General features: G+C 46.2%; 1 protein-coding gene across 1 annotated transcript in view; it reads left to right on the top strand.

Annotated features, from left to right (window-relative positions):
* The first annotated feature begins 627 nt into the window (after positions 1-627).
* LOC114683336 (Fc receptor-like protein 5) overlaps positions 628-19,865 on the top strand; it is a 31,532-nt gene continuing 12,294 nt past the window's right edge. The window contains 9 exon segments of the mRNA XM_037206741.1: positions 628-797; positions 6,384-6,404; positions 8,038-8,283; positions 9,421-9,669; positions 9,933-10,223; positions 11,640-11,921; positions 13,196-13,474; positions 16,094-16,243; positions 16,246-16,371. Of these exon segments, the coding sequence (XP_037062636.1) occupies positions 734-797; positions 6,384-6,404; positions 8,038-8,283; positions 9,421-9,669; positions 9,933-10,223; positions 11,640-11,921; positions 13,196-13,474; positions 16,094-16,243; positions 16,246-16,371 (1,708 nt within the window). The 5' untranslated portion in view covers positions 628-733.

A 19,865-nucleotide genomic window follows, 5' to 3' on the forward strand; every position in this document is an offset into this window, starting at 1 on the left:
ACTCGGGAGGCAGAGGCAGGCGGATCTCTGTGAGTTCGAGGCCAGCCTGGTCTACAAAGCGAGTTCCAGGAAAGGCACAAAGCTACACAGAGAAACCCTGTCTCGAAAAAAATAAATAAATAAAATTTAAAAGCAATCTGCTCCCATAATAATTTGAAGGAAAAAATAGTACAGAAAGACGTAACGCAACTGTTGATTTTGGGCACTCTCTGAGGAAAATGTGCCCTTAGAGGTTTTCATACATACATTCCATTTCTTACCTCTGCCCTGGAAGGGCCGCACTACAAATACCAATCCACACCTCATTTTCTCTCTCCCTCACCAGGAGATGCTCTTGCCCTTTGCATAGTGGAAGCTTCACTTCACCATCAATGGTGTCGTTGTACAGTCCCACAGCCATAATCGTGTGTGATGCCTCCCTGTTCAAACAGCGATGAATGACAGACATCTTTCATAGAACTGTCTTCTAGTAGTTTCCTTAAGGTGATTTCCCAACAGCAGAAATGTGGGGTTGGGAGCACGTGATTGTTAAAAACCTTAACTTTCTCACTTTGGCTGTAGAGGAGGAAACTAATTAATAGTTAAATTTAGGTACTCCTACTTCCTTTTTCTGATCAAGATGCGCTCTGCTGTCTTAGAAGAGCGGTGTCCCAGATAGTCTCGCTGGAGGCGGTGTGAGCTGCGTACTGACTACCGTGAGATCAAGAAGAAGACCTAACTGCTATGTGAGAAAATGCCGACTTCAGTCTCTCCCTGGGTGGTCTTCACGCTGCTGTGGCTGACTCCACGGGTTGTGAGTGAGTAGAAAGGCTCAGTGTGGGTCTGGAGTGGGTCGGGCAGCATCCATCTCTCTCCACCACAGGCCTGGTTGTCTCTTGAGTATCAGCACCACAGAGTTTCCCCATAGGAGGCTGTATTCCCCAAGTTTACCGCGCAGCAGCTCGGGATTTCCTCTCCTGAGCCCAAGGAAAGGAGTCACAGGTGGGAAAATCCTTCAATTGGCAGGGGAGGAAACTGTAACAAGAGCAATAACTCAAGTTTCACTGGTTTTTTTTTTCTTTAACAAATACTTTATGAGGCACAGACAATGAATCACACTTGTTTGGCCACACTCTTTTATTCAAATGAGAGCTACATTTTAATCCCTCGTGTGACAGACTACTCCAGGTCTTGTGGGGAGATGACAAGGGAGTCACATAGAGGGCAGCTCCTTCTGCACACGTGTGCCAGCCACAGCTGGACTGCGGAAGTCGGAGGTGGACACACGGTTTCCCAGAGGGAAGGTGCCTGCAGCAGGCGATTGGGTCACTGCCCGGGGACATGCGTTTCTGTCAGTTCATACCTGCAGTGTTTGCTTTTCACTAACTTTTAAAGGTTGGAATTAAATGTGGGTCCACCTATTAAAAAAAAAAAAATCTTAGCGCCACCTATGTGCAACATTGTACCCAATGCTGAGGATGACGGGCTGTTTCGTGCCCACAAAGACAGCTGCAGAGGAGCTCTCAGCAAAGTCAGTGCACAAGAAGCAGCTCGGGAGATGCAATTCCAGTGGAGGGCACAGACAGATAATCCTGGTGGAGGGCACAGACAGACAAGTTCCAGTGGAGGGCACAGACAGATAATCCTGGTGGAGGGCACAGACAGATAATCCCGGTGGAGGGCACAGACAGATAATCCCGGTGGAGGGCACAGACAGACAAGTTCCAGTGGAGGGCACAGACAGATAATCCTGGTGGAGGGCACAGACAGACAAGTTCCAGTGGAGGGCACAGACAGATAATCCTGGTGGAGGGCACAGACAGATAATCCCGGTGGAGGGCACAGACAGATAATCCCGGTGGAGGGCACAGACAGATAATCCCGGTGGAGGGCACAGACAGATAATCCCGGTGCAGGGCACAGACAGATAATCCCGGTGGAGGGCACAGACAGATAATCCCGGTGGAGGGCACAGACAGACAAGTTCCAGTGGAGGGCACAGACAGATAATCCCGGTGGAGGGCACAGACAGACAAGTTCCAGTGGAGGGCACAGACAGATAATCCCGGTGCAGGGCACAGACAGATAAGTATCCACACACATAACAGCTGGTAAATAGCTCTGCAACTCAGGAACTGAGCAGCGGATGGGGCAAGGACCCCATAGCTGCAAGGAACTGTTACTGCAGAAAGAGAAGCACAGCCAAGCACCGCACAAGAGGAGCAGGAGAGGAGAGGGGGGAGGAGAGGGGGAGGGGAGGAGAGTGTCAGTACAGTGCACAGGGTCGGGGGTGGGGGGTCAGAGTTTGGATTCCAAACCATTGTGCTGCTACCTACTGGCCACTTAACCAGCTTCCGTGTTCTCTCTCTCTCTCTCTCTCTCTCTCTCTCTCTCTCTCTCTCTCTCTCTCTCTCTCTCTCTCTCTCGTTCTCTCTCTTTCTCTCTCATTCTCTCTCTCTTTCTCTCTCGTTCTCTCTCTTTCTCTCTCTCGTTCTCTCTCTCTCTCTCTCTCTCTCAAATAGATCCTTTTCTCACATAGCATATCCCGATTATGGTTTCCTCTCTCTACTCCTCCCAGTTCCTCCCCACCATGCAAACCCCCTCTCTTTCTGATTCTCATTAGAAAAGAACAGGCTCCTGAGAGATAATAATGAAGTATAATAAAATAAAACACAATAAGATAAAACAAAAACTATTACACTGAAGTTGAACAAGAAGAAAAGACCCAAGAGAAGGCACAAAAATCAGAGCCCCACTCATTCTCACGCTCAGGAATTCCATAAAAACACTAAACTGGAAGCCATACTATAGACTGAGAGGACTCACACACAGTGCAGACCCATGCAGGCCCTGTACGTTCTGCCTCCGTCTCTGTGAGGACACACGAGCTCTGCCCACATTGATTCAGAGGGCCTTGTTTTCTTGGTGTCCTCCATCCCCTCTGGCTCTTACACTCTTTCTTTCTGCCTCCTTTTCTACAGGGTTCCCTGAGCTCTGAAGGGGGAGGATTTAATGGAGACATCCTCTCTCTCTTTCTCTCTCTCTCTCTCTCTCTCTCTCTCTCTCTCTCTCTCTCTCCCTCTCTGCATAATGTTGGGCTGTGGGTCTCATTTGTTCCCATCTATTGCAGGAGGAAGCTTCTCTAATGATGACTGAACAATGCACTGATCTATGAGTATAGCAGATTATCATTAAGAGTCACTATATTCTTGGTCACTCAGGCAGTGCAGTGCTGGGTATGGATTCTATCTCATGGAGTAGGCCTTAAGTCAAATCAGTTACTGGGTGGTTACTTACTTGCACAAGCTTTGTGCCACCCTTGCCCTAGCATGTCTTTCAAGCAGGACACCATGGTAGATCAGAAGGTTTGTGTCTGGGTTGGTCTTCCTTTACCAAAGACGCTAGAATATAGGAGTAAAGGCTCTACGTAGGCACCTGCTCAATGTCTCCAAATTCAGTGAGCTGTGTGGGTGTTGTCTCCATCAATGGGGCCTTGCAGTCAGTTTGTGGAGAGAAACCTATAGTCTTGTCAACAGCCTGGGTTGTTTGGGGATTCCCATGGGACCCCTTTGGCCAACAACTCAATTAGATGTAACCTAGTCCTAGTACTAGAAGCTTTGCTTGGTGACAAGAGATGGCCTGTAGGACTCTGTCTCCCCCAGTATTTGGTGATTTCATTTAGACTGCCTCCATATACACATATATTCTAGGAAGTTTCTAGTTACTAGTTTTCCATACTGGCCCTCAAATGCCACTTAATTATAGCCTCTCCCTGTATTCCCTCCTTCAACTTCATTCCCTCTCCCCCTCCCCACTTGGTCCTCCCATTCCACCCCCCCTTCCTTCTCTCCATAATTATCTATTCTACTTCCCTTTCCTAATGAGACCTATCTGTACCCTCTAGTTCCTTACTCTATACCTGCACACTGTGGTTCTACAGATTGTAGCTTGGTTATCGTCGACTTAACAGCTAATATCCACATATTAATGAATATATATCATATTTGTCTTCCTGAATCTGGGTTACCTCACTCAGAATGACTTTTTTCTGGTTCCATCCATATGCCTGCAAATTTCATGATGTGTTTTTTGTTCTGTTTTGGTTTGGTTTTGTTCTTGTTTTTAATGGCTGGGTAATTCTTCATTGTGTGAATGTGCCACATTTTCTTTATCCATTCTTCTGTTGAGGGATCTCTAGATTATTTCAAATGTCTGGCTATTATGAATAGAGCAGCAGTGAACATGGTTGAGCAAGTGTCTCTGTGGTAGGCTGAAGCCTACTTTGGATGTCTGCCCAAGAGTGGCATAGTGAATAGTGAAGTAAATTGATTCCCATCTTCCTAAGGAACGACCACACTGATTTTCATAGTAGCTCTACAAGTTTCCACTCCCACCAGCAATGGATGAGTCTTCCACTTATTCCACATCCTCACCAGCACGAGCTGTCACTCGCTTTATTGATCTTAGCCATTCTGACAGGTGTAAGATGGAATCTCAAAGTAGCTTTGATTTGCATTTCCCTGATGGCTAAGGATGTTGGACATTTCTTTAAGTTAAACAGCTTTCTTATCTATGAAATGGTACCTAAGTTATAGTGTTGCTGACAAGATTCCATTAAATGATCTGGGTGGTGGTGGCCACCGTTAAAGAATCCCAGCACTCAGGAGGCAGAGCCAGGCGGGTCTCTGTGAGTTCGAGGACAGCCTGGTCTACAGAGTGAGATCCAGGACAGGTGCAAAGCTACACAGAGAAACCCTGTGGGGGGAGGGGGAATTCCATGAACAGACGTATGTAATTGCACACCAAGTAGAAAGCCCTCAAACACAAAAGCCATAATGACCATGATATGTTGGTAATGGTGATTAATCACACAGTCTCAATAAAGCATTTGGGTTTAAGTCACGCTTCTATCATCTCCAGGTAGACAGGGGTGATGTGTTCCTCACTCAGATGGATTTTCATTACATTGCCCAGTAAATGGCTGGCATTACAGAAATGTCTTTCAAGAGAAAGAATCAAATCCATCCTTTCTCTGATAATTTATAAATTAATAAACCTGCTGAGTTTTGCCACCTTTCTCTCCTCATTACTCACATCTCCAACCTGACCTATTTCTCCTAGTACCAGCCTAGTTTATTTGTTTGTTTGTTTAACTGATTCATTATTCAAAAAAAGCTCACAGCTCTTCCATTCCAGAGCAGGCCTTCCAATCGAGAGCAGGCCTTACAAATGAGCAGGAAGCATGCACACAATTCAGATAAACCTGGATAAACACTCTGAAGAAAGCTAACCTTTGCCATCACCCAGTTACGATATTCCCCATCTTCTCCGTGGAAGGCTTCTCTCTGCCAGAACACTCCATCAAAGCTTCAAGTTCTGACTTCATCACACTCCCTGAGCTCTTCCTATGGCTCCCTGTGACTTCTACAAGAAAACTGGAGCTACTCACTTGGCCCTGCATTCCTCCCCAACTGTATTTCTCCCACCCTCCTCAGACCACTCCACCACACCTGCCAGACCCGCTCAGTCCACTTCCGAGCATCAACGTCGTCCCTTCTTTTTTTTTTTTTTTTTTTTTTTTTTTTTTTTTTTTTTTTTTTTTTTTTTTTTAGTTTTGCGCCTTTCCTGGAACTCACTTTGTAGACCAGGCTGGTCGAACTCACAGAGATGCGCCTGCCTCTGCCTCCCGAGTGCTGGGGTTAAAGGCGTGCGCCACCACCGCCCAGCTAACATCCCTTCTTTTGTGACCCTCGTGCCTGGATCACCCTCCCTGGGCTCTCATGCCAGACACAAGTATTAACCTTCACTTGGATGGTTTCCGTGTTCTTGGTCATAATTTCCTTCAATTATCATCCATGGTATTTCCATCTCCTTGGCACATACACACACACACACACACACACACACACACACATTCTCTCTCTCTCTCCACATTAAGCTGGCTAGCCCATGTTTCTTGCTATCATTGCATCTTACCTCTAGTATTCTACTTTTTGCCAGAAAGTCGCATTTTAAAATTTATCTTTAAAGTTCATGGGCAATATCTTCATACATATAGACATTTGACAAAACAATTGTCAACATTTTCTTTTTTTTTTTTTTTTGGTTTTTCGAGACAGGGTTTCTCTGTGTAGCTTTGCGCCTTTCCTGGAGCTCACTTGGTAGCCCAGGCTGGCCTCGAACTCACAGAGATCCGCCTGGCTCTGCCTCCCGAGTGCTGGGATTAAAGGCGTGCGCCACCAACACCCGGCCAATTGTCAACATTTTCATAAATGAATTTTTAACAAGAAGTAGTAAAATGGACATGGAAATACATTATCTTTTTGAATAAGAAAAACAAGTCCTTACTCTGTGCTTTCAGTCTCTAACTCTTGGTTTTTAATGTTGTTTGTTTTTGTTTCCAGCTCCTGTCAGGAGACAATACGGTGAGTCCTTTCTTCTGCTTTATGAGTCCTTGGTAAGAGTTTCTCCCTAGTGTCTCACGTTTTCCTGCTGAGGCCAATAGGGACTGGAGAGTGAAGTCTGACCCCCTGGCACTGCTCCAAGCCAGAGCAACTTCGCGATGTCCTCTAGCACTCCCTGGGTGAGACGGTGAATGCACAGGCGGGGGGGGGGGGGGGGACACCTCTCTGAGGCCTTGCCTTGGATCCTATTGCCAATGGGCCCCACTTAGCAATGGAAATCATCTCTGCTTCTGACGTAAATATGAAGGACTCAGGAAGGATTCCTCTCCAATCACTCAACTACGAAAACTATGAAACACACTACGAAGCCTACTGTAAAACTGTTTCCTCAGCTCCTTTAAGAGTAAAATCCTCCAGGAAGTGCAGGGAAAGAAGAGTGACCAACAGTTGGAGCCTGACAAGGGCAAGTGCAGAGTGTTCTAGTCAGGGCTCTCTAGAGGACTGGAACTATTATCTCGGAATGTATTAAGTGTGCTGTAAAATAGTAACAATGGCTAAATCACAGCTGAGACGCTGAGAACCCAGAAATTACACAGTCGGAGTAGTCCCAGGATAGCTGTCCCTTACCAGGGTGAGGAAACCAGCAATTACTCAATCGATAAGGCAGGGTGCCTCAGGAGTCCCAGTCTGGCACCCAAAGTCTGGACGGTCCCTGGAGCCTCTGGTCCCTAGTCCACGACGAAAGTTTGGAACGTTGGTTCTACTCTCCGGAAAGGCAGTAGCAGCAGCAGCAGCAGCAGGGCAGATCCACTAAGAGGGAAGGCCGAGAGAGCCAAAGGCAGATGATCTTCCTCCTGAAATACCCTTTCTATCTGAGCTGCTACCTCAGAGTGCTGCCCACAATCCAAGTGGGGCTTCTTACATCCATCAAGACAATCGAGACAGCTCTTCAAGTCAAGTTCCCTACTCAGGCGATTCTAATTTGTGGCAAGTTAACATTAAAACACATGTTTTCTCAGTACTGACTCATTACCAGTTTCCTGTGTCAGAGGGGTTGGATCCAAAGTAATATCAAGAAGTCTTCCCCTTCTCTCCACACCTGGCCACTCAGTCATGCCTTATCTAATTCCCCTGGGGGGGTCAGCAGATGACTGTCTATATCTTGTTCTGACAACTAACGATGATGGGTTTTCTAGTCATTTAAATCATCCTCTATGAAACAAGGCAGTTTGTGTTGGTCTCTCGGGCTTTTCTAGTGTCAAAACCTAATAATAAAGTTATTTATTCTTTTAGGGAAAATGCAAAGTTGAGACTTTAATGATTCTGTAGTTCTTTATGGGCTTATGAATGGTGAGATGGCAAAGGACGAGATGACTTTATCTAGGACGGACTTCCAGAGCAGGCTAGCTAACCATCAGTGTTACAGTAAACCCTGCTGTCTTTGCCCCCAGGAACTGTCTTGCTCGTTGCCATCAATGGGCAATCACTCTTCCCTGTGGGTGATGAGTGCTCCTGGATGACATGCAGCCTTCAGACATCAGTGAACTTGGGGGTGGGGCCCTTCAACAGTCCAAAGCCAGATCCTTCCTGTCTATCCCACAGGGCCCTTCTGGAGCTGAAACTCTGCTACAGACTCATTTTCTCTCATCCTCAGAAACTGCAACCGAATCTGTGATTTCTCTGACTCCTCCATGGACCACTTTCTTTCAAGGAGAGACAGTGACTCTGAAGTGCTATAGATATGGCTTCAAGTTACCCCAGAAAGCAAAATGGTACCGGAATGGCAAAGCATTAGGAGAAACCAAAGTTCACGCCGTAAAGGTCTCTACGTCTGGAAAGTACCAATGCCAAGCCGATGACTTACATCTAAGCATCTCTGTGCACTTACACTTTTATAAAGGTGAGATGGAAGAGAAATAAAGTTTCAGACACCATTTCAGTCCAGTTTTCTCTACAGATTTAATTATTACTCACCACAAATGAACAAACCTTTTTTCACAATTATCTTAAATTAAAACATAAAAATTAATGAAATTTAAATTGTCTGTATAAAATCTATTCAGCCTAGTAGGCAGTAACTTCAACTAGTACATATAGAAGGTCATAATTGTTACTAACAGCTAATTTAGTTCTGGATGAGCCAAATACACCCACCCATTTCTATTGATGCGGTCCTTAAAGTTAGGCCCAAAGCAGAAAGATCTTTGTGACTACACAGAGACTTGAGACCTACCCTGTGTTTACAGACTCCCAACTTGAGATTCTTGAGCCCCAAGATATGTAGTGTTTATAAACTGCTCGTGGAGAAGCAATTTATTTGCATGGTTCTTGAATCCATTTTGCTTACTAGGAATAATAAGTAACGTGGGGACTTTCATGTTTATAAACACATGTAAATGTTAGATAGATAGAAATAAATCAATTGATTTTTATAGATAGACAAAGAGAGAGTGACAAGGGACTTTCTCTTTTGGTTATGAAACCTCCTGAAGTTGAAGTGGTGTCAGCCTCGTGATAACTGCCTTTGAGTTAGTGAGCACGAAGAGATACTATTAGCAAGGAAAGGGGGAAAAGCTTTGCTCTTTGGTCTAATGAGTTCCTTGAACATTTACCTACTGAAGCATACAGATCTACACACCCCAAAATGAAGGTCCCTAAATGAACAGGAAACCTCATTAAATGATGTCGCTGGTGTTGAGGGAAAGCTAGGGCTACCAGAAATCAGCTTCGGGGGTGATGCAACCTGAGAAAGCCCTAGTCAAATGAAAGGCAAGCTAGCGAGTAGACAGTTCATTAAAATCCCCTAGGAGAGAAAAAACACACGGGAGAAGGAACTGGAAGACTGCATTCACAATGATGATGGGGGCTTTTTAACTTACCTTCTGCTGTCCGACTTTTATCAAACTGCAGGAATTTATTTTAAACTCAGAAAAAGAACTAAGGATACTTTCTCCAATCCTGTAAAGCCTACTTGGGATAGTAATGAAAAGGAGAACCGGGAGAATGAACCAAGTGATGGGCCTGGTTTGTTTCACAGGTCCACTGGTCCTGCGAGCTCCACCTGAGGTGTTTGAAGGAGATCCTGTGGTTCTGAGATGCCACGCAAAGGAAAATAAAACACAAAAGACCTTGACATTTTACAAGAATGGCACTCGGATATCATCTGGTCAACGTTCTGAGATCCTTACTCATCATGCAAATCAGAGGGACAATGGTGAATACCACTGCAGTGAGGAGTGGTATTGGAGCAGCACTTCTTCCAATTCTATCAGAATCCAAGTTCAAGGTACAACTTTAATTATTCTGAATGGATTAGTCAGAGGCAGCCTCTCTACAGTTGTAGAGGTAGAATAGGAAGAAAGGGTGGACTGGAAGTCCACTGAGAGAAAACACAGTCTTTTGGATGGAAGGATGTTGGTAACCAAAAGCAGCACCTCTCTCTTGCTGGCATTTGGTGAGCAACACCAATCCACATGCTGGTGCTCAGGATGAATCGGGGTTTTCTGCAGAGTACTTAACTGCTCAGTGGATGATTGTGATCCTTTCTAGAGTTATTCCCACATCCTGTGCTGAGAGCCACACCCTCTCAACCCGTAGATGGAAGCCCAGTGACCCTGATCTGTCAGACTCGGCTCCCCGCACAGAAGTCAAATGTCCAGCTCCAGTTCTGTTTCTTCAGAAACTTCCAGGCTCAGGCTCTGGGGTTAGGCTGCAGCAACTCCTCAGAGCTGCACATTCCTGCCATATGGACTGAAGATTCAATGTCGTACTGGTGCACGACAGAAGCAATGGATGCCCAAGTAAAAAAAGGAAGCCTGGCAATTAAAATTCCTGTGCAGAGTGAGTATCATTCTGAGATTTCCCAGGTATGAACTAGAAGTTATGCAGAAGCACACACCAATTTGGGTCACTGGTCTCTATAGGAAGTATTTTCTCATGCCTGTGGAAGTTGTATGAGAGAAAATATTCAACTTACATGAATATCCTTAGATCCAAGGGGAAAAAAAAGTTTGTTTGGTTTTTTTCTCTCGATGCCTTTAGATAAAGCCGCTCCTTATCCCTCCCTGCCATGTTTTCCTTCCAGCGCTGTAGTCCTAAGCTGTGGACTATTATCTGACCAGGATAAATGTTCTGCTCGGCCCAACAGACAGGTTTCTAAAACACTAGGTGCCTGATACAGACTGCTTAAGGACAAGAAAGACAAAAGGTGAAGTCTTGGGGATAAACAAATCCATCCTGATGCCCTTAGAGAGATGCTGCTACACACTCGATCACTTTTTCCTAAGGCTCTAGAATAGCATCGCTTTCTTAGGCATGATCGTTGGCCAATAGCTTTGCCTGACTGAATTTGGTCCATCACACAGGGAATCTAGTTGAGAATAGTAGGGGACACATGGTCTAGAATACCCAGATTCTGAGTGAGGAGGGAAGAAAAGTGATCGTTACCCATGAATGTGCTCCCATTCCCAAGAAAACAATGTTTCTCCTACACTGACTAAACTCAGCTCTTCAGTTGTAGGACATGGGTGTTCCTGTGGCTACTGGTTTAAGGATGGACAGTTCAGAGAAATCAGAGCAGTGTTATCCAACAGTCATGTCACAGTGGTCCCTAGCACAGCCTCTCCTTCAACAGAATTGTTAAACCATACATGCTTCCCACCCTCTCTATTCAACTATCAGACTGTGTTCTTCAAGACCGGAGAATGGTTCAAAAGGCACCGTCCTAAGCCAGTATACCTAAAACTGTTCCCAGCACAGACAGTCCTTCCCTGTCAGTCTGTGCTGGACTTACTTTCTTTGTCCACCTGACAAGTTAAGAAGTGCTGACTCGAGGCCAGCTTATTCCCCATGTCAACTGTCATTTCCAATCAACTGTGCTGTCACTGGACTCGCGACGACAGTCATGTGTGATGCCAAGTCTCCCTTTTCCCTTCACGTCTCCACCACTTGTCCTAAGTGTAGAGCACTAGGTGACATCTCTGGAACTGCCCTGTCAGGATGGGTAGACACAAGGTCAGGTTGGGCAGAGTAACCTATATTCCTGGTCCATATTCTTGACCAAGGCCATTGAGGAATACAGGACCTTTTCATCAGGCAGAAAACACAACCTCCACCCTCTTCCCACTTCCCAGAGAGAAGTCTGACTCTACTCTCAGGCCACTTCCCACATAATAGAGCAGCTTTTGTCTTCCCCACCCCTCATCTATGAGCATCCCATCACCAAACGTCCCACACAAGTCATTCTTATTTATTTAGGGGCTTCTGCGGACTTCCAAATACACAGTGTCCCAGCCTTGACGTCGGTGTTTGAAGGACAGTTGCTGTTATTCAACTGCTCAGTAAAAGGGGTCCCAGGGCCCATCAGATTTTCCTGGTACAAAGGGGACAAGCTGAATAAAGAAACAAAGACTCCTAAGTCCTCAGAAGCAGAATTCAAGATCTCCGCAGTGAACAGCAGTGACGCGGGGGATTATTACTGTGAAGCCAACAACGGTCGCCGAAGTTTTGTCAGCAAAGCAGTGCCCGTGACCATAAAAGGTGCGTGTTGCCAGGCATCATCTGAGGAATGGATCCCCCAAACTGGACACAGAGATCCTTAGTGGGGACTCAAGACAGTCGGGTGGAAGTAGATGTTGTCAGTTACCAATACTCAGTGCTCTGAATAACCTACAACCATTACTCAAGGGCTAACAGGAAAGACTTAGAAATAGATAGAAAGGGCTGAGCACAGTGGGAACTCTCAGAGAGTAGGGTGGAAGAAAATGTTCAGTGATTAGGAATACACCCTTTGTAAATTACAAATTCCTTCTCAGTTGAAAAGAAAAGGCTCTTTATAAGGAAGAACAGATGGGATGCTAGAACCAATGCACCTTGGGAAGTGCCTCCTGAACAAAGCTTCTTACTGTAAGCATAAGGATTTTCAGTGACCCATGATGACCACACTGCTGCATCTTCAAGCCTCCGTGGCACGCTCTTTTCCTACCCTCAGGCTCCTACAGTGAGATTCTGTGGAGATTGTAGTAGAGCTTCACCAGGAGGCCAAGAGAGCCCCTCCCTCTGGCCCAACCTCCATCTATTGGTTTTACCATGAGACTGAAATCCTAAGGCCCCCAGCCCTCAACACCTCTCTCTGTTCACTGAACATGTGATTTATTATTCCTGTGCCCAGGCAATGGAGCAAGGAAAGGCTGCTGTCCATCAGAGTAAGCAGCAGCCTCCAGAATCGGGTTATGTCCAGAATTCAGGTTGCATGCTCCTAACAAGAGCTCCCATCCACAGCGACGCCTTACCTCTTCCTGCTCACCTTCTCACCTGTAAATAGAGAGGGTCATTCTGGGTACCTGGGAGAAGGAAGGACCTAAGAGAGCACCCTGGAAGAGCATGAGAATTCAGAAGGGAAAAGCTCCTGGAGCAAAGCACTGGCATTCCCCTGAGAAGAGAAATGGAGAACAGACTGCCACAGAGTCTTAAAATGCAGGAAAGCAAATGAGTCACAAAGGAGCAAAGAGTTGACCAGGAAAAGGGTGTTAGTCCTGTGACAGCAAAATACAGAGGTCTCCCCTGAAGGTATCATTTCTTAAAATGGAGACGAGTCATCCAACAAGAGGGCCAGGAGGGACAAGGCCAGAGGATGGACAGGAAAGGAACAGATGAAAGACCAGTGTGGAAGTCAGGAGATTGCTGATGACAAGTCTTAGAGGCTGAGCTGTCCCAAGATCTGGTAGGCTGGAGACGAGGCATCTGCACTAGCCATGCATTGAGATCTACAGAACCAAACAGGAGTAACTGTCAACCCACCTTCTCTCTTTCAGTCCCAGTGTCCCAGCCTGTCCTCACCCTAAGCACTGGCAAGACCCGGGCCCTTGAGGGAGATTTGATGACACTTCACTGTAGATCCCAGAGGGGTTCTCCACATATCCGGTATGAGTTCTATTATGAGGATGTCTTCCTGGAGATCAACTCTACACTTTCTGGAGGAGGAGCATCCTTCCATTTCTCTATGACCACAGAACGTTCTGGAAACTACTACTGCACCGCTGACAATGGCCTGGGGCCCCAGCGCAGTGAGGCTGTCCGGATCTCTGTCATTGGTAAGACCTGGGTTCCTGCTGATTCCCACTGCTGCACAGATTCTCTCTCTCACCAAACTCTTTGGAAGTCTGCCCCGACACCTCTATTCCCTACCATAACCACCCTAACTCTGCTTTAGACACCTTCTCAGCCAACTCATTGTCTGTCGGCTTCAGTGCTTACCTAGCCCAGGCTAGACCTGACTTCTACCTAGCTCAGAAGCCTCCATTCATAGCTTTCAATAAATATGTATGGTCATCTCACACTATCCCCTTGTGCCCTGTAATGTTTAGTCCCCAAGCTAACTTCTCCTCATCGACAGAGGCACCCACTTCTCTACAATCACTAAATAACTTCTCAACAGTGGCATGAACAATTATTATACAAGACCTTAGTTTTTTCAAAGAGTTCCAAGCAATCACAGCTCTCAACATAGGGTGGGAAAGGACTAGATTTGAAAGAAAAGGAGGGAAGGGCTTTCTGGGGAATTTTCTGGGGAAAATCCATTCCTGAATTTGCTAGGATTTTCATGACTCTCTTTCTAGAAGCCCATTTAGGCAAATGAGCTTGCATTATGTAGTTTTCTAGACCTTTATTGAAGGGTGGCAGAAAGGGATATGTCAGGTCGAAAAGAAACCAGGACAAATGGCTAACTGAGATGCCTGTTAGCATACCAAAGTGCATGCTGGCCTCTAGGCTTTCTCAGCAAGCTCCTCTTGCAGAGTCCTGTGCAGGCATCCTGGCTCCTCTGACTCTTCTCACCCTGCCCCCTACCTTAAACTTCTCCAGCCCATGGCTTCCCTTCCCCCCAGCTTCTCACCCTGGATACCCCTGCTATTGGGGCCATGCACCCTCTTGGTTCTCTTTGCCCTTTTGGCTCTTGGCCTCTCCTGGTCCGCTTGCCCCGTTCTCTCTAGCTCCTCTCTCTCTCTCTCTCTCTCTCTCTCTCTCTCTCTCTCTCTCTCTCTCTCTCTCTCTCTCTCTCTTGGTCCTACTCTCTTGCTCCCTGCCCCTCCCCCCTTGCCTTCCTTGAATGGCCCAGTTCACTCTGATGGCCATATTCAGTCCACTCCTTTCTCTTCCTGTTCTGAACTCTTCCAGATGCCTCTGGCTGTATTATCCCTCATACCAAAAACAAAAACAAAACAAACAGACAAAACCACTTTCTCTTCAACTATACCTTAGAGCGAGTGGCCATGTCCTCATTTCATTCAGTATACAGATCATGGTTGGTAATTATCAAGGCCACTTGTTAACATCACCAAGGAGTCACTAGAGGAACAAATTTGCTTCTATTTGTACTTGGGTCTTTGTTTAGGAGAAAGTAAAAATCCAGTTGTTGTTTTTCAGAGCAGTAGGACATACTGTTGAAAAATACTGAATCACTTGTATCACAAGGAAAGGGGCCAGGAGTCCTAGGTGGGTGAGAATTTGTGGCAAGGCTGTCTTGAGAGGAAGAAAAATAAGAAAGACAGCATAGCCAACTCAGGGAAGAACTGGATTTCTCACAATGGAATATGTTTCTCAGCATAGCATTGTTGTTGACAATTTTGACACCCAGTGAGGTAGAAGTTTCCAATGCCCTGTTCTTAAGTCCTCCAATGATCTCCATCCATATTTTCCTGTCTCTGTTGCCCTTGGTGCTGAGTGCTCTGATTCAGCTTCCCCTGCCTCATGACTTCTGCCTCATAAAACTTCTGCTAGCCCCAGAATCTACTGCCCTGGGTCTCTACTGCACTGAGTTCTCTGTGTATTAGTTAGCATCTCATCACTCTGATAAAGCATTGTCCAAAACCGACTTGGGGAGGGAAAGGTTTCTTTCAGCTTACAGTCTACAGTTCATCCTCCAGAGACGCCAAGGCAGAGAGAGGCTTGAAGTAGAAGCCACAGAGGGATGCTGCTTATGGACTTGTTCTCCACTGCTTGCTCAGCCGGCTTTCTTTGGTAGCCCGGCACCACTTACCCAAGCACGGTCCCCCCTCCTGTGGAACAAGCTCTCCACCATCAATTATTACAATCAGAACAACGGGCTTTCACACTGCTAAGAGTGAAAGCAGATTATAAACCAGTGTGTACATTGTGATCTCATGTATGTGTTTGTGTGTTTGTGTGTTGATATGAGTGTACTCATACAGAGGAAAGATGCAAAAAAAATCTTGTTGTGGTGGTGCAGAGCTATAATCTCAGCACTTGGGAGGTGCAATGTTTACAAGCTAATGTTTCAAGGGCAGCCTGGGCTACTAATCAGACTATCTCAGAAGAAAAAAAAACGTGGAGGGAGGGAAGAAAGAAAAGGAACAGACAGAAAAACATGAAATACTCAACAGATGTGAGCTCTAGAAAATGAAAATCCATGATAAGAATTCTCAATGATAATTTATTTTTTAATATATTGGGTTTTTTTTTTTTTAAATAAAAGCCGGGCAGCGGTGGCGCAGGCCTTTGATCCCAGCACTTGGGAGGCAGAGCCAGGAGGATCTCTGTGAGTTCGAGGCCAGCCTGGTCTACAGAGCAAGATCCAGGACAGGCTCCAAAACTACACGGAGAAACCCTGTCTCAAAAAAACCAAAAAAAATTAATATTAAAATAAATAAAAAAATAAAAGACACTGGTGTGAACTAACTCATTCTCTCCCTTAGTTCCAGTGTCCCGCCCTGTCCTCACACTCAGGGTCCCTGGGGCCCAGGTTGTGGTGGGTGATGTGATAGAGCTTCAGTGTGAGACTCTGAGAGGCTCTCCTCCGATCCTGTACCACTTTTATCACCACAATGTCACCCTGGGGAGCAGCTCAGCCCCTCTGGAGGAAGAGGGTCCTTCAACTTTTCTGTGACGGCAGAACATTCTGGAAACTTCTTCTGCGAGGCTGACAATGGCCAGGGACCCCAGCGCAGTGAGACACTGGCTCTGAGTGTCGTAGGTAAGTGAGCTCTTCAAAACTAGCAGTCTCAGGGGCAAATCGTCTCTCTGCCGGGGCCCAGGAGGCGAGGTTGGGGTATTTTGTACAGAAACAGCTGTTGTGTGATGTCACAGCAAGCCTTCTGCCTGCCCGGTCTCTGTAGAGAGCTTTGGGTTTTACGTGTCGGTGGATTTGCCCCTTTCCTCCATTACCTGTGACGGTCCTAAACTTGTGTCCCTGAAGACCTCCCCCTGAGGACCTGCGTGTGTCACAGCCCACCTTTTCTGAAAGCTCCTCCACCGGACATCTCTAGAAGGGAACTACTGACATTCCACTTGGCTTGGTCTTCTTCAGCCCTGTGAGACACTTCCTTTCATCCAGACACATAGGGAAGAGTCCCAGGGGTTTTCCCTGACATTTCCCTGCCCTCCTCACCGTCGGTCCTATCGATGGTCCTTCCCAGGTGTTCCTTAGATCGTCTCTCTCTCTCCTGCCAATGTCCAGTCAAATTCACCATGAATTCAACTACAGAAGGCCACTCGGTGACCCACCTGCCCCGCTCTCACCCCACTTCAATCCATCTTCACGCCTTTCCACGGTTTGATAAAGACAGATCAAACCTCTAGCAGGAGAGTCCTGACCGACTCTCTGGGCTCCTATTTCATCACACTTACTGGGCCCTTCTGACTGCTACCCTACCTGTTGCAACAACTCCAGTGGACCAGCCTAGTGCCCATCTTCAGTCTGCACACGCTACCTGCCTCGTCATTTACTTCTTCATTTGGTCCCTCTGTACTAGCTCTGGCCCCCTATTCCACAGCAGGTCCGGGCATTTTCTGTCACATCCACTTTTCCTAGAAACCCTCTCATTTCTCAGATGCCCAGCTTTCAGTTGTGGCTTTATTTTCAGATTCCTCAAACGTGTTTGTGTTGGCACTTCAAAATATATTCAGCATTACACAAACATTCTCATTTCCCAAGATTGGAATACATGATAGATGAGTCCTGAGGAATCTGAGAAGGCCACTAAAAACTAATATAAAACGTTTTGCAGTCGGAAACGCCTTTAGTGGGGAGGGCTGTGTTCAAAGAGAAGGAACCAAGGGCTGGTTTTCCTCCCTCAGTCCCAGTGTCCCACCCTACCCTAACCTTCAGGGTCTCGGGACCCAAGCTGTGGCGGGGGGGGGGGGGGCATGGTGAAGCTTCACTGTGAGACCCTGGAGGGCTCCCCCCCCAATCTTGTACCATTTTATCATGAGGATGTCACCCTGGGGAGCAGCTCAGCCTCCTCTGAAATAGAAAGTCCTTCTACTTCCTTCTAAATATGCAATGCTTAGGGAGCTACTCCTGCGAGGCTGGCAATATCCTGGGGTCCCAGCACAGGGAGGCAGTGACAGTCAGTGTCACAGGGGTGTTGGACCAAGCAAACACTGGCCAGCACCTACTCCTTCCAGCAGCTGAAGGCAGGGGCTGTTTCCTGACTTGGTATCTCAGTGCGGTTCCTTTCACAGAATATCCTTTCTAATCTTTTGACCCCTCTTCCTCCACCCCCACTTTCTTTTGCCCAACGAGTCACCTCCTACTTTCATATCTTTACTTATGTTTTTGCCCCACTGCATTAAATTAGGGTTGCCTGTATAAACATTAGTTGGAGTCATTTACTTAAACAAGGGTAACTTACCAGATGCTGCACTACTGAGGAATGAAGCATAAAGTATTTTTATAGCAGGATCATATTGTGCATTTAGCTATAAAACCTCTATTATTTTTAAGTTTAAAATAAATTCTATGCATCTTGTCTGTCTTTTCTACTTCTTTACCCAATCTATCAGGTTGTCTCTAGTTTTCATTGTTACAGAAACATTACCATAGAAATCCTGCATGAACTAGATACGTGTAGTTTTATATATGTATGTGTGTGTGTGTGTAATTATTATATAATATATTATCATATTGTATATATAATATGTATATTATTGAAAACAATTTTTTCCACACACATACCAAAAAGAAAAGCCATAAAAACACAAAATCAGAAACCATAATATACAAGCAAAAGACCAGTAAGACAAAAAAAAAAAAAGGCCAAGCAAAGCAATTTGAGATGGTCTACAAAACACCATTGAGTTCTTGTGTGTTGGTCGTCCGCTGCTGGGCATGGGGTCTGTCCTTGAGTATGGTTGTCTTAGTCACTGCTCTATTGCTGGGAGGAGACACCATGACCAAGGCAGCTCTTACAGAAGAAAACATTTCATTGAGACTTGCTTACCATTTCAGAGGCTTAGTCCATTATCACCAGGGTGGGGAACACAGTGGTGGGCAGACATGGTGCAGGAGCAGTAGCTGAGAGCTACATCCTGATCTGTAAGCAGGGAAGTGTGGGTGGCATGAGCTTTTGACACCTCAAAGGCTGACTCAGTGACATACTTCCTCCAACCCCAGTGACGCTCAACCTCCTAATCCTTCTAACCCTCTCAAATAGTGCCACTCCCTGCTGAATGAGCATTCAACTATGTAACCCTCCCGATAGGGGCCGTTCCTACTCAGACCACCACAGTGCGTAATGTATCTAGGGAGACTCCTTTGGAGAAAACTAATTTCCCTTTGCAAGCAAATGTCAGTTGGAGATAACGTCTTGTTCAGGGATGGAAGCCTGTGTCCATTTCCCCCTTCTCAGTGTGGGCCTCTATCTGGCTTGAACTGTATAGACCCTGTGCACGCTGCCAGGGTCTCTGTAAGTTCATCAGTCCTGTTGTGCCTGGAAGACACTGTTTTCTGGGTGTCACCCACCTCCTCCGGCTCTCACAATCTTTCTACCTCCTCTTCCCCACAGCTCCCTGAACCCTAAGTGGCATGATGAAGACATCCCACTTAGGAATGAGTGTTCCAGAGTCCCTCGTTCTCTGCACATTGGCTAGTTGTGGTTCTCTGTGTTTGTTCCCATCTACTGCAGAAGGAAGTTTCTCTGGTGGTGGATGAGGGAGGCACTGCTCTCTGGGCAGAGCAGAATGTCATTGGGAGTCATTTTATTACTGTGTTACTTTAGCAGAACAATAGTGTCTGCTTTTCCCCCATGTTCGTGGCCTGTCTAGTCTCAGGTTCTCAGCCACCAAAGCAGGGTCGAGTGTGGGTTCACTTCATGGCATGGGCTTTAAATCCAATCAGATAGTGATTGGTTCCCCCACAAAGTTTGTGCCAATTTTGGACCAGCCTATCCCGAAGGCAGGTCACCATTGTGGAGCTCAGGTTTTGTAGGTGGGTCAGTGGTCATCTTTTTTTCTCTGGAAGCCCTGAATACACATTTTTTTTACCCACCTGGTCCTCCAAGCAGATTGTGAGCTCAAAGTTTATGTGTTTTCAATTTGTTGTTGTTGTTGTTGTTGTTTTCGAGACAGAGTTTCTCTGTGTAGTTTTGGTGCTTGTCCTGGAACTCGCTCTGTAGACCATGCTGGCCTTGAACTCACAGAGATCCTCCTGGCTCTGCCTCCCGAGTGCTGGGATTAAAAGGGTGCACC

Source organism: Peromyscus leucopus, chromosome 6 (assembly GCF_004664715.2).
Source record: "Peromyscus leucopus breed LL Stock chromosome 6, UCI_PerLeu_2.1, whole genome shotgun sequence".
Taxonomy (NCBI): domain Eukaryota; kingdom Metazoa; phylum Chordata; class Mammalia; order Rodentia; family Cricetidae; genus Peromyscus; species Peromyscus leucopus.